This window comes from Mus caroli, chromosome 9, assembly GCF_900094665.2.
Source record: "Mus caroli chromosome 9, CAROLI_EIJ_v1.1, whole genome shotgun sequence".
NCBI lineage: Eukaryota > Metazoa > Chordata > Mammalia > Rodentia > Muridae > Mus > Mus caroli.
Window position 1 is genome coordinate 41,789,185 of NC_034578.1, and position 12,381 is coordinate 41,801,565.

At 43.0% G+C, this 12,381-nt stretch overlaps 2 protein-coding genes across 7 annotated transcripts in view; both read right to left on the bottom strand.

Annotated features, from left to right (window-relative positions):
* Positions 1-2,990, bottom strand: part of Atp5mg (ATP synthase membrane subunit g) — a 7,516-nt gene extending 4,526 nt beyond the window's left edge. The window contains exon 1 of one of the 2 annotated variants that reach the window (XM_021172335.2): positions 2,864-2,990. In XM_021172335.2, the coding sequence (XP_021027994.1) occupies positions 2,864-2,915 (52 nt within the window). In that variant the 5' untranslated portion in view covers positions 2,916-2,990. The remainder of the gene's footprint in view (positions 1-2,863) is intronic. The other variant, XM_021172337.2, reaches the window with a different exon arrangement.
* A 5,036-nt stretch (positions 2,991-8,026) lies between these two features.
* Ube4a (ubiquitination factor E4A) overlaps positions 8,027-12,381 on the bottom strand; it is a 39,420-nt gene continuing 35,065 nt past the window's right edge. For 4 of the 5 annotated variants that reach the window (XM_021171814.1, XM_021171813.1, XM_021171812.1 and 1 more), the window contains exons 20-21: positions 11,848-12,005; positions 8,155-8,281 (exon numbers count right to left, since the gene is read on the bottom strand). In XM_021171814.1, the coding sequence (XP_021027473.1) occupies positions 8,155-8,281; positions 11,848-12,005 (285 nt within the window). Of the gene's footprint in view, positions 8,282-11,847; positions 12,006-12,381 lie in introns of all 5 variants that reach the window. The other variant, XM_021171810.2, reaches the window with a different exon arrangement.

Sequence of the window (12,381 nt, forward strand, 5' to 3'; positions counted from 1 at the left end):
AAAAAAAAAAAACAGGAGAGAGAGAGATTGAGTAAGACAGATCTTCCTCACAAAATTCCACTTACTATATGTAGAAAATGGACTCACCCCCCACTCTAACAGACTCACCCCTTCTGCTCTGGTAACTTGCTTGTAAAGAATGGGGGTAGACACATAAGGCTGGTCACTACCAGTATGTCGCTATAATGATCTTTTCTGAGGGGTGGGAGATAAAGGTAAGAGGTGGATTTGCTGAGAATTCCAGGAGAGGGAGGTGTGCACATGAAAATGATTATAAAATGTTACACAAATGTATGACACCTCCAAAAAATAAAAACAGGTGCAGAAAGTGCAAGCAGTAGTTTTATAGTGGAAGACCTTGTCAGCTCAATAGATGGCATGAATACCACTGATCTCTTAATATGTCATCAGGGTCATCTGTCTCTGTGGTTCTTGCTCTTTTTCTTTTCTTTTCTTTCTTTCTTTTTTTTTTTTGAGACAGGGTTTCTCTGTGTAGCCCTGGCTGTCCTGGAACTCACTCTGTAGATCAGGCTGGCCTCAAACTCGGAAATCCGCCTGCCTCTGCCTCCCGAGTGCTGGGATTAAAGGCGTGCGCCTGGCGGTTCTTTTAAAGATTGATTGATTTATTTTCTATGAATACACATAGGATCCTATTATAGATGACTGTGAGCCACCATGTCACTGCTGGGAATTGAACTCAGGACTTCTGGAAGAGCAGTCAGTGCTCTTAACCACTGAGCCATCTCTCCAGCCCCTGTGGTTCTTGTTCTTAAAATCCCTGATTCCAGGCTAATCATTAGAGAAACCCAAGATAACCAGTTTGGAGAACATTCTTCAAAATATCTAGGCAGACACCTTCAAGTGGCCAAATCATGAAAGTAGAGATCATAAATAAGAAAGGGGAGACTGCAGACACAAGAAACTAGTTCTAAGGTAATATCCTAGATTCGTAGACTCAAAATATATGAATGGAAAAGCGGGTGAAACATAAGTAAAATTTATAGCTTAGTTAAGGGGAAAGAAAAACAAAACAGAAAAATAGACTTTCACCTTTCTGAGGGAACTATGATAATAATTACTGACTTCTTTCTTCCTTCTCTAGCTGCATGCCCTAGGGAACTGAAAGATCTAGTCAGTAGTCAGTATCAAACACTTTAACATTCACACTTAATACACCAGCCTGGGCTGGAGAGATGGCTGCTCTTCCAAAGGGCCTGAGTTCAATTCCCAGCAATCACAATCACATGGTGGCTCACAACCATCCGTAATGGGATCTGATGTCCTCTTCTGGTGTGTCTGGAGACAGCTACAGTGTACTCACATACATAAATAAATAAATCTTAAAAAAAAAAAAATATGCCCCAGCCTATGCTGCAGAGCACAATCTACGTAACCTTCTGTTCCGTCAGAGCCCTCAGGTCTCAGTACTTCTGGGAGAACAAGTTATCTTACAGTTACAACAGTGGAAAGGTTCTATGCTGTTTCCTCACCAAAGTTTACCTTGATAATGTCTTTCGTTTTGGATTTCATCAATAAAATCAGTTTTAAATTTCTGAATACAAGCTACCTAAAAGATGCAAAAGTCATACAGCTGGGAAAATATTCTCTATGAAATACTAAAAATAGCACCTCAAACCATCAAAGTCCAAATGTCAAAGCCTTTTGGTTGTATTGGTGTAAAAATTGTAGTACATTGCTTCAGATCACCTAATGATTTTACTAAGGAAATTCTTTGTTAAACAGCTATTGGCAGCCTCAGGTTCCATAGGAAGGAATCCAGTATTTATAGACTCTGACACTTTAAGGGTTTAAACAGCTCACTATTATCTAGCTGGTGATGAAGGGGAGGAAAAAAATGAATTACTAAATATGCAAACAGGTTGGAAAGCTCAAAATTACAAGTTTTTAAAATTCCACCTCAGAGGGCTGGAGAGATGGCTTAGCGGATAAGAGCACTGGCTGCTCTTCCAGAGGTGCTGAGTTCAATTCCCAGCAACCACATGGTGGCTCACAACCATCTGTAATGGGATCCAATGCCCTTTTCTGGTGTGTCTGAAAACAGCTAGTGTACTCACATAAATAAAATAATTAATCTTTGAAAAAAAATTCTACCTTCAATTCACATTTCATAACCAAATTTGAACATTTGGAAATCGGGCCTTCAACCACTTAATACAATACAGAAAAGAAGAAATTGTAAACTTAATCTCCTGCTTCAAAAATACAATAATTTTCTACTCAGAAGAGAACTGTATCGATTGAACATACTGCTCAGGCTTATAACTACTCAGTGTTTATCTGAGAGGCCGCGGCCTATCAGAATTTTCAAACAAAACAACCCCAGGAATGCCAAGCCAAGGTTCTGAAGACGACTGCTGATAGGCGTCGCTTTCTATGCTGACTGGGGAGGAGGGGATATTCACCCCTACGTTCCAAATTCCCTTCATCGGACGCAGAATTCTCTAGGATCTAACCAGGATGGTAAGCAGACATAACTTTCAAAGATCTCTCACCCGTCTTTAAAATTTCTGATGGCTTTCAAATACTTCGCTGAGACGCAGACCAGCTATGAGGTCTGATGTGTGACCTCTCCCCTGTTACCGACCTCCCTTCCCAACTCTCCCGGCACGGTAAGGGGGCATCACGGCGTTCGCGGCGGAGTGAGGCCGGGCAGAGTTACACCACCCACTCGCTCCCCGGCCGCGGCTAGGGTCCTGCAGCTTGTGAGCCCTAAGCTGCCGCGGGCAGGCCAGGCGAGGCTGCGGCCTTACAGTGGCCTCCTGGAAGCCCTCCCGACGCCCACGGCCCCTTGGTGCCGCAGCACACTTCCTCCCCTCGCGAGCCTCTCCCGGGCTGCGCTCACCGGCTACCATCGACGGTGCCTTCTCCGCGAAGTTACGGATGAACTTGGCCATGGTCTAAGGTGGAAGGTACGTCTCCCCGAACCACCGGCTGAATGTCACCCCCGGAAGGACCCGCGGCAGGACCCCCTTCCCCCATTTCCAAGGTCAGGCTGCCCCTCTCTGTGCCTGTTCAAAACATATAGGTATTGATTCCCTGTTTGTGGCATCTCATTAGTCAGTTTACTTTGTTCACTCCAAGTAAAAACCTAGATATAAAAAAACTGAGGCACGATAACACGTGAAGAATACTGAGATTCCTCAGGGAGCAGGCATTACTTGGGACAGCTATTCATGTTGGTCCGGAAGATCGTTGAAGTGGGGGGGAAATGCGCATGCGTTATTGGTTTTCTTGGCTTGAACGCCACATTAGCTTGCGGCAGTTTTATAGCTTTTCAGAAAACATGGAAATCGAGGCTGGAGGGCTTCATAAAATGCTTGTGGACCGATACGTTCGCTTTAAAGGCATAGCAGGTCTGAGGTCAAATAGGAGCTTTAAGGGGCCACATAGGCGTTACATTATGTGACTCACCCATTCACCGACTTCTTTAATTGACTTTTTATAATTCCGTTTTCCTCCGCAGCCAGTATCAGAATTGGGATCCAATCCGGTTTTTCAAACAAGCCAGTAGGCGCTGTGCGGACAAGAGGAAGAAAGTCATGTGTGTTGAGGGTGTTGCACTGTGCCAGGCATTTTGTAATTTGGTGGAAGCATGCTTTGGGTATTATCCCCTTAGAGACCAAGATTCCTAAGTAGTCATAGAAGGAGTATCAGTTGCAAGATAAATACACAAAGGAACATAAGGTTAAGCGTGGTGCTGATCTGGGAAGGCGTAGAGATTCTTGGTGTATAAGAAAATATACAAATTCCAAAGGCGGTAACTTTGACATTATGAATGAAAACAACAAAAACAAACCAGAAAACCCAAAAACTATGTAGGAAAGTAACATTTGATGAGGAGAACAAGTTCTGGAAGAGCCCAATCTTTAGAAGAAAAACTGAGGGGCTGGAGAGATGGCTCAGCGTTATGAGCACTGACTGCTCTTCCAGAGGTTAGGAGTTCAAATTCCAGCAACCACATGGTGGCTCACAACCATCTGTGATGAGATCTGATGCCCTCTTCTGGTGTGTCTGAAGACAGCAGCAGTGTACTTACATATAATAATAAATACATCTCTAAAAACAAAACAAAAAACCTGAAGTAAAATTCATGGGGTGGTTAGAAAAGTTAGAAGTGGGATCAAGGAATCAGTGAGGGAGAGACATGCTGCCTTAGATAGTGAAGTCAAATTAAAGCAGGAAAGATAACCTGAAACCCACGTTATACCAGCATACAGGAGCCTGAAGATTGGAAGTTACAGGTCAGCCTGGGCCGAGGTAAGACAGGTCAGCTAATTATGAGTGTGAACATCTATGCCATTAACTAGAAAAGGTTTCAAACCCTTAGAAACCAGATTGCAGCAATGAAGAAATATGGAAGCAAGAGAATATAAGTCAGACAACCCAAGAGGAAGGTGGAACTCAGGAGACAAAGAGTCCAGGACAGGAAGACAGCAAAGATGGCAAAGATTGTTTGGGAATGGTGGGACCTCTTCCTTAAATGGGGTGAAGGGAGAAAAGTTTCCACGTGAGGAGTCTGACACATGCCACCTGTGTGAAAAGGAAGTGGTGAGCAAGGCTACATTTCAGAGTGTCTGAAGGACACAGAGAAGGGCAGTGGTGGAGCCTACTGGTCTGTGGGCTGTACAGTTGCCTGTAGTTTAGGTAGCAGGGGGTAATGGTTAAATTAACCTAAGCTGAGATCCTACACACCACAGGCATGGGAACAGAATAAGGACATGGTGACAAAGTATTAAAAGGTCTGTTATTTAGGTTGGATAGTGGAGCCATAAAGGAGCTAATTAGAGACTAAGCTCCTGAGACTTTCTCCTGAGGACAGCCGCAGGGTGCCTCTAGAGCAGTGGCTCTCAACCTTCCTAACGCTGCCACCCTTTAATACAGTTCCTCATGTTATGATGACCCCAACCACGAAATGATTTTTTGTTGCTCCTTCATAATGTAATGTTGCTGCTGTTATGAACTGTAAATGTGTTTTCTTCTTTTTTTTTTTTTTTTAAACGTGTGTTTTCTGATGGTCTTAGGTGACTCACAAGTAGAGAGGCACTGCTCTGAAGGTCTTTAGTGAGGTGTTAGGTCAGCCAGGTGATACACATTTGCTGGCACCCTGCCTTTGAGAAACTGGCAAAACCCACTATGTTTTCAGAAGGACTTGTGAAACTGTCACTCGCCTTTTCTTTTGTGGTAGTGGTACTGGGATTGGATTTAGCAATGTATGTGCTAGGCAAGCTCTACCAGACTTTCCTTTGAAATGTCTTGATGAGATGCCTGGACTGGCTTTGAACTCACTAGGTACCCTTGCCCTTCAATCCTCTGTCACCAGTAGTGGGAATTCCAGGCAAACACCACACCAGGCTGTCACTAGCTTTCAGTATGGTAATGAAGAACTAACAAGGGTGGTAAGTCAGGTGCTCATTTATTAAATACAAGTTTTGAGCATTCCCCCCCCCCCCAGACAAGTCTGACAAAAAGTAACTTTCCTGGAATGTCTCAAATACAGTTGTCTATTGAGTTTGATTTCAGTTTAACCTTTTTTGCTGTTTTGTTCTTCATTTTCTGTCTCTAGCATCAGTCTGGCTTGTCACAGTACCCAGTAGGCTTTGGCTTTGCCCAGTGGCTGCTTAGCAACCAGAACCAAATAAAGTAATGAAGCGTTTAGAGTGTGGTACTGAGCAGCAACTGGCACTTTCACCTGCACCGTTATGCTACTTCTCACGTGTCCCTCAATTTTCACACACCCACGGAAAGCTATATTAAACAAACAACTGCTTGAACTCTAAACAATTTTCCAAGTTTAGTATTAGCCTCTTGGTGAGTTGTGAGCCAACTCAAGTCTTCACTTTCCTTTAGTACTCCAGCAAAGCCGTCATATAAAACTCGTCGTCAGAAGTCTTCACAGATTTACAGCCGCCGCAGAGTTCCAGACAAGACACCCTTTGACCTTTGCAATGCACATATGCCTCTCAGTGTACCAGGATGGAGTCTTTAGAGTTTCTTTTTCTGGATGTCTTTAAATTAGTTCACAGAAAGAAAGAAGGCACAGAGGACACTTGGTTTGCTCACCACAGTGGCCTTAAGCTACACACGTGCTTTTGTGATTAAAGGAGTTCAGCATCTTCGTGGCGTCACGGCCATTCATAGAAAAGTATCAGAAGAGCTTAAAAAACAAAACAAAACACAAGCTTGCCAAAACAGGCTAACAATCTGAAGGTTCAGTTCAGAAGCAGAATACAGACACTGGAGGCAGCACGGAGCCCATTCTCTAGAAAGCTGCTGGCAACAGCTGTCTTCTCAAGGGTTTGTACCCATCTTCCTCCATTTTTCACTTGTGAAACTTGGGTCTTCCCTCATTTTCAAATAAGAGCGTAAAAACATACTCCCGCATTCACTCTGGAAAGTAAGAGCAGCAAGTAGAAGCTTATTTCATATGCAGTCCATTCCCAGAGAGGGAGAGGAGAGGAGAATGCTGCATACAGGAAATGAAGTTCATTTGAAGGAAAGAAATCCTGTCAACATCTAGCTAAATGCCCAGGGGCACACTGAGACCGTCTTAACCTTCTGGCATTTATAGATATGCCCGAGGCTTCCCTGTTCACAACAGGTACATTCTTCAATAGCCAGAGTGAGATGCTCTCTAATCACAAGTTTTCCAGTTGACACCAACAACAAAAAACACACAAAGGACTGCTTATAGCAACTTGTGTTGGAATACTGACACACCGCATTTGTATATGTGTATTCTTTTGTAACAGTAATGTTCTGTAAAAGAAGCCACGGCCACATTTTCTTGTCCTTTACACCTCTGGGCTGATACTGATATAAAAACATCTCACAAAGGACTGGGCCTCTTAGAGCAAACAGTTGGGAGAAGTGGGCAGAACCACTTAGTAACTACCCAGAAAGAAGTATGTATTTAAAATGGCTTGTTGCTTTAATCTCTACTTTGTTAATTGATAAACTAAGGTTAGATAAGAAGCAGCTCTTAGAAGCCAGGTCACAGCCCAAACACTAGCTATGTACATTGTAGTCTTAGGGTTTTACCTGACTAGAACAAGTGAGAAAACACTGCCACCAACTACACAAATCTTACCTGGGAAGACACGATATAACGTGGCACTCAATTAAGTGAGACTAATAAAAAAAGGACACAGTATCTGTGTTTAACACATATACACTGAGATATACTGTATTAAGTGTCCTAAAATGACATTTTCATGTAGATAGAATATTTATTGCCTATTTTACCTAGGCCTAGTCCTTGGAGCACAAAAGAGAAGGGGCCCATCAGCTTCTCATTTATCCTTTTTACTGCAAGTTCCACACTTTACTGTCACTCATTGAAAGATTGTGCAGCTATGTTTTTGGTGGTGAGATCCTCATAGGAGTGTTTGTTGTGATCGTATCTTTAAGTGACAAAATAATACAAAAGTTGTATAAGATTTCCTCATCTCCACCAGCCAAAAAATCTATACACACACTAAGGTATTTGCATTTATCTGGAAAGTTACTCTGTAATATTACAGAGCTATAGTAAGGCCAGGTGCTTAAGTCCAGACCTTATGGGCTAGTAAATACACAGGACAGTAGGATTTTTGGATGTTATCACTGTCACTGAAATAGCTGACATCATAGACGAGTGCTCACTAAAAAAAAATGTCTGAACAGTACTTGGGAAGGGAAAGAAAAAAATGGCAGGACATTTTTGTTGTTGGACTTAATATAATTTAGGATAGAAAAAGAAACAAGGAGAATAGGAAAACCGAGGCTAAAATTAGTGATGATTTATAAAGATGCTGTGAGGAAGAGAATTTTCTGTAAGCCAGGGAAACAACAAGGTCTTAAGAATCATAATTATCATAATTTGCACAAGAACAATTTTTCTAATTTAAACAACAAAGAATGAAATAAAACAAAATAAAAAACAAAAACAAACCAAACCAAACCCCAACAAAACAAATCAAAACAAATCAGAAAAGAAAAAGAAGAGGCTCAGAGCCAGAGAGGGAGAGAGAGGGAGAGAGAGGGAGAGAGAGAGAGAGGGGGAGAGAGAAAGAGGGAGAGAGAGAGGGGGAGAGAGAGCGCGAGCGAGCACAAGCACCAGCTCACGCCCGGGCACGCATGTGCAGTTCACAGTATTTATTCAGGCTGCTCCTTTTGTTGCTTCCTTTCTGCGAGCCACCGTTGGATTTTTTCTTTCAGTTCTGTGTTGGGCCGGATCTGGTCCATGGTAAGGGGACTACGGTTAAAAGGATCTGTTTGGTCACTAGGACAAGAAAAGAATGAAAAGTGAGTTACTTCTGAAAGTTCTAAGACCCTAGGGCCGAGCAGAGCATCTGAACACCCCACATGCGCTGTGACCCAAGACATGATGCACTGTAACTGAGTCCAAAGATGACTCCTGGGTTAGGAAGAAGGAAATGGAAAGGGTGCGATTTGAGTCTTCTTCAGTTACCGTCTCTACCTCATAATAAACCTTATTCAACTGTATTCAGGTTTTTGTTTTATTTCTGTTGTCTTTTTTTTTTTTTCTTCAGTGTTTACACAATGTTTCTCTGGGTAGCCTTGGCTGTCCTGGAACTCACTCTGTAGACCAAGCTGGCCTCGAACTCAGAGATCCACCTGCTTCTGCCTCCCAAGTGCTGAGACTAAAGGCATGCGCCACCACCTCCCGGCTGTCATTCAGATATTGATCCTAGTGGTTTTGCGAGCGGGAGGTGGTGGTGGTGGGGGGAATAGCTCAGTCATAAAAGCATTGGATGCTCTTCTTGATAACCTGGATTCAATTTCTAGTACCTATATGGAGTTTCATAACCATCTGTAATTCTAGTTACAGGGGAGTCAATGTCTTTTTTCTGACCACTGTGAGCACTAGGCACATACATGGTACACCTACATACATACAGACAAAACACATGTATAAGTAAAATAACTAAATGTTATCTTTGTTAACAGCCTTTAGATTTCTCTAAATCACAGACACCTATGTTATCACAAATCACCATTTGTAGGGTTTCCCCCTTTTGAAATGGGATTTTGTTATACTGCCCAAACTCCTAGGCACTAATAACCCCCCATGTAAACCTCCCATACAGTTGGTGCTGCAGATGAACATCACTGAACAAGGTTCACTACTTGTCATTTTAGTGACAGAGTCTTGGAACAGTATAAATTGTTAAGAGAAAATGCCTTGTAACAGACATTTGATTAAAGTAGCTGACTGCTATGCAAGTAAATGCAGATTATGGTTCAGTGCTGAGAGTACAGATCAGTAGCACAGTGCTGGCTCAGCATGCACAAGGTCTGATTCCAAGCACTACAAAAACACAAAGCTGGGACCAGCAATATGGCTCAATGTGTAATGATGTTTGCTGGCAAGGCTGAAGATCCAAGTTTGATCTCCAGGACCCACAAAGTTGGAGAACTAATTCCTGCAAGTTGCCTTACCTCCACACTTGCGAGTACACATGCGTTCATGTGTATACACACACACACACACACACCAAACAAATGAACACATAAATAATTGAATGTAATTTAAAAATTGTTGCAAAACCAACAAAGAAAGACTCAAGACTGCCTGAGATAGCTCAGAGTGCAGAGGAATTTTAATACAGCAGCAGGGCTGCTCTGGCAAGAGATCACAGACCTTCTAAGCCTGTGTCATCTAACTGGGAAACAGATACTCCTTTAATCCAAGGAGACTGAGGCATGCAGATCTCCGAACTTGGTCAGTCAGTTGGGAGTCAGTTGGGAGTCAGTGCAGTGCGGTGCAGTGCAGTGGAATTGAGTTTGTTCATGAATTCATGTAGTTCAGTGCAGGTCAGCAGAGGCAGCTGAAGTCAGAGAGTAAGTATGAGCCAGAGTATTAGGGCATATTGCCCAAGTAAGTAAGGCCAAGCAGAGCAATTCAGTGAGAAGCTGAGAGAAGCCAGATTGAATCAGTCAGCTTGGAGAGGCCTTTGAGCCTGAACAGCTGAGTAGAGCTAGTCAGCCAGCCAGAGATCAGAGAGCTAGAAAAGGTGAGCTTTTTTTTTTTTCCCCTGCAGTAAGCCTCGGAGATGACAATTTCATTAGGTGAATAAAAGATATTTTACAGTAGTGTGCTTGTCTAGCATGCACATAGCCCTAAGTTGTGACCCCCAGTACCACATCAACCGGGGATGGTGATACATGTCTGTGATTTCAGTGCTTAGGAGGGGGAGATAGCATGATCAAAAGCCGAGTCTTCCTCAGCTACAGAGTAAAGCTCAAGCCTGGGCTACATGAAACCCTGATTCCAAAACAAAACAAGATCATGATATACTTACTCAAAGACTGTCTAAGGTCTGCGATCACCAAGCTTTTCACTGACATTTCAGCACAATATCATAGTGAAAGTGTAAGAATACCAAATGAAACAGAAAATTCATTTTTAAATTCCAGTCACCTCACGTATATTGTAAACAGGCACCATGTCTCTCAGCACCTTCTCTATCTGTTTTTAGAGAGGTAAGGGGTAAAGTCAAGCAGTGGTGCATTTGCCTGTAACCTGGCACTTGCTTGATCAGCAGGAGGGGCAGGACTTCAAGGTCACTCCAGCTACCAAGGGAATTTGAAGACAGCCTGAGCTACATGACATCCTGTCTTTAAAAAACTGGGGCCAGGCAGTGGTGGTGCACACGCCTTTAATCCCAGCACTTGGGAGGCAGAGGCAGGTGGATTTCTGAGTTTGAGGCCAGCCTGGTCTACAAAGTGAATTCCAGGACAGCCAGGGCTACACAGAGAAACCCTGTCTTGAAAAATCAAGAAAAACAAGCAAACAAACAAACAAAAACAAAAAACAAAAAAACCCAAAACTGGGGGCAGGGTAGCTAGCTGGGTGTAGTGGTGTTTAACTGTAGTCCTAAGTTGTTTAGGAAGCTGAAGCAGTAAGGTTGCTTGAGTGGAGTTTGAGGCCAGCCTGTGTAACAGCATGATCCTATCGCAAAGATAAATAAGTAACAAAGTTGGGGACTGCAAAGTTGGGTCAGCAGTTGGGAGGACATGTGTGCTCTTGTAGGGGACCTGGGTTTGGTTCCTAACACCCACATGGTGACACAACCATCTATAATTCCAGTTGCAGGGGATTCCACATCTTCTTCGGACATCTGCAGACACTAAGTATGCATGTGCGGCTCAAACACATTAAGAAACAAACAGTTGGCTGTAGTGGGCCGCAAGCATGAAACTCCAGTTAGCAGTGTCCCTTCCTCAGGCTGCAGAATACTCTTCTAAAGTGAAGGGAAGGCTGCTTGGGTGCTGACTAATTTCCACTTACCTTTGCCTTCCTGCCTTTTCTCTGGACATCTGCAGGATGACTGTCCAAACAGCATTCAGCTTGGTGAGTTTATCTTACACAAACTACCCCCCAAAAAATAGAAATATAGTAACTGAAGGGAGTGTAAAGTCTGATATTTTTACAATTAAAATAATTTCAGGTCAGAGCATATTTCATGTTGAGATATTTCACAATGTGGATAAAATTATTTTCTTCTGTTTTTTGAGACAGGGTCTCACTATGTAGCTCTGGCTGCTTACAACTTGCTATATAAACCATGATAGCTTTAAAGTTATGGCAATCCTCCTGCCTCTGTCTTCAAGTGCAATTCCAAGCTCCTGTCATCATGCTTGGCTAAGATTACTCAAGGAGGGAAGAGGTAAGAGCTATTCCCTTAATCTTTAAAGTTATAAACAGGTGATATCAAAATGCTCCACCAATGAGTCTACCGTATGGGGTACCCACTGTGCAGAGTGCAGACATAGGAAGCCAACACAGATGTAGTTCTGAGGTGGCTCTGTGGGTGGGCATACCTGAGTAAATGCCTAGCAATGGTGGATCTGTCCACAGTGACTCTGGAAGATGGAAGCACCACAGGGTCAGACATCAGTGTGCTCATGATGGGATCCAGGAACTCATCACAGGCATCTGCATATGTCTCCTCCTCTTGTTGTTGGAGGTCTGCAAGAGACTGAGGCAACCATAGCTTGTTTCTAAAGTGAGCTCACTGTGCAGCTCTCAGACTGCTTAGTAACTACTACACCTTAATCTTGGTCATCAATAACCCTCCCAGTGAGGCAGATCACTTTGTCTTTTTTCCTTCCTTCCTTCCTTTTTTTTTTTTTTTTAAAAAGGTCTATTATATCTAAGTACACTGTAGTTGTCCTCAGACACACCAGAAGAGGGCGGCAAATCTCGTCACAAATGGTTGTGAGCCACCATGTGGTTTCTGGGACTTGAACTTGGGACCTTTGGAAGAGCAGTCAGTGCTCTTAACCAATGAGCTATCCCACCAGCCCCTCTTTTTTCCTTTCTTTTCTTTCTTTCTTTCCTTTTTTTCTTTTTTT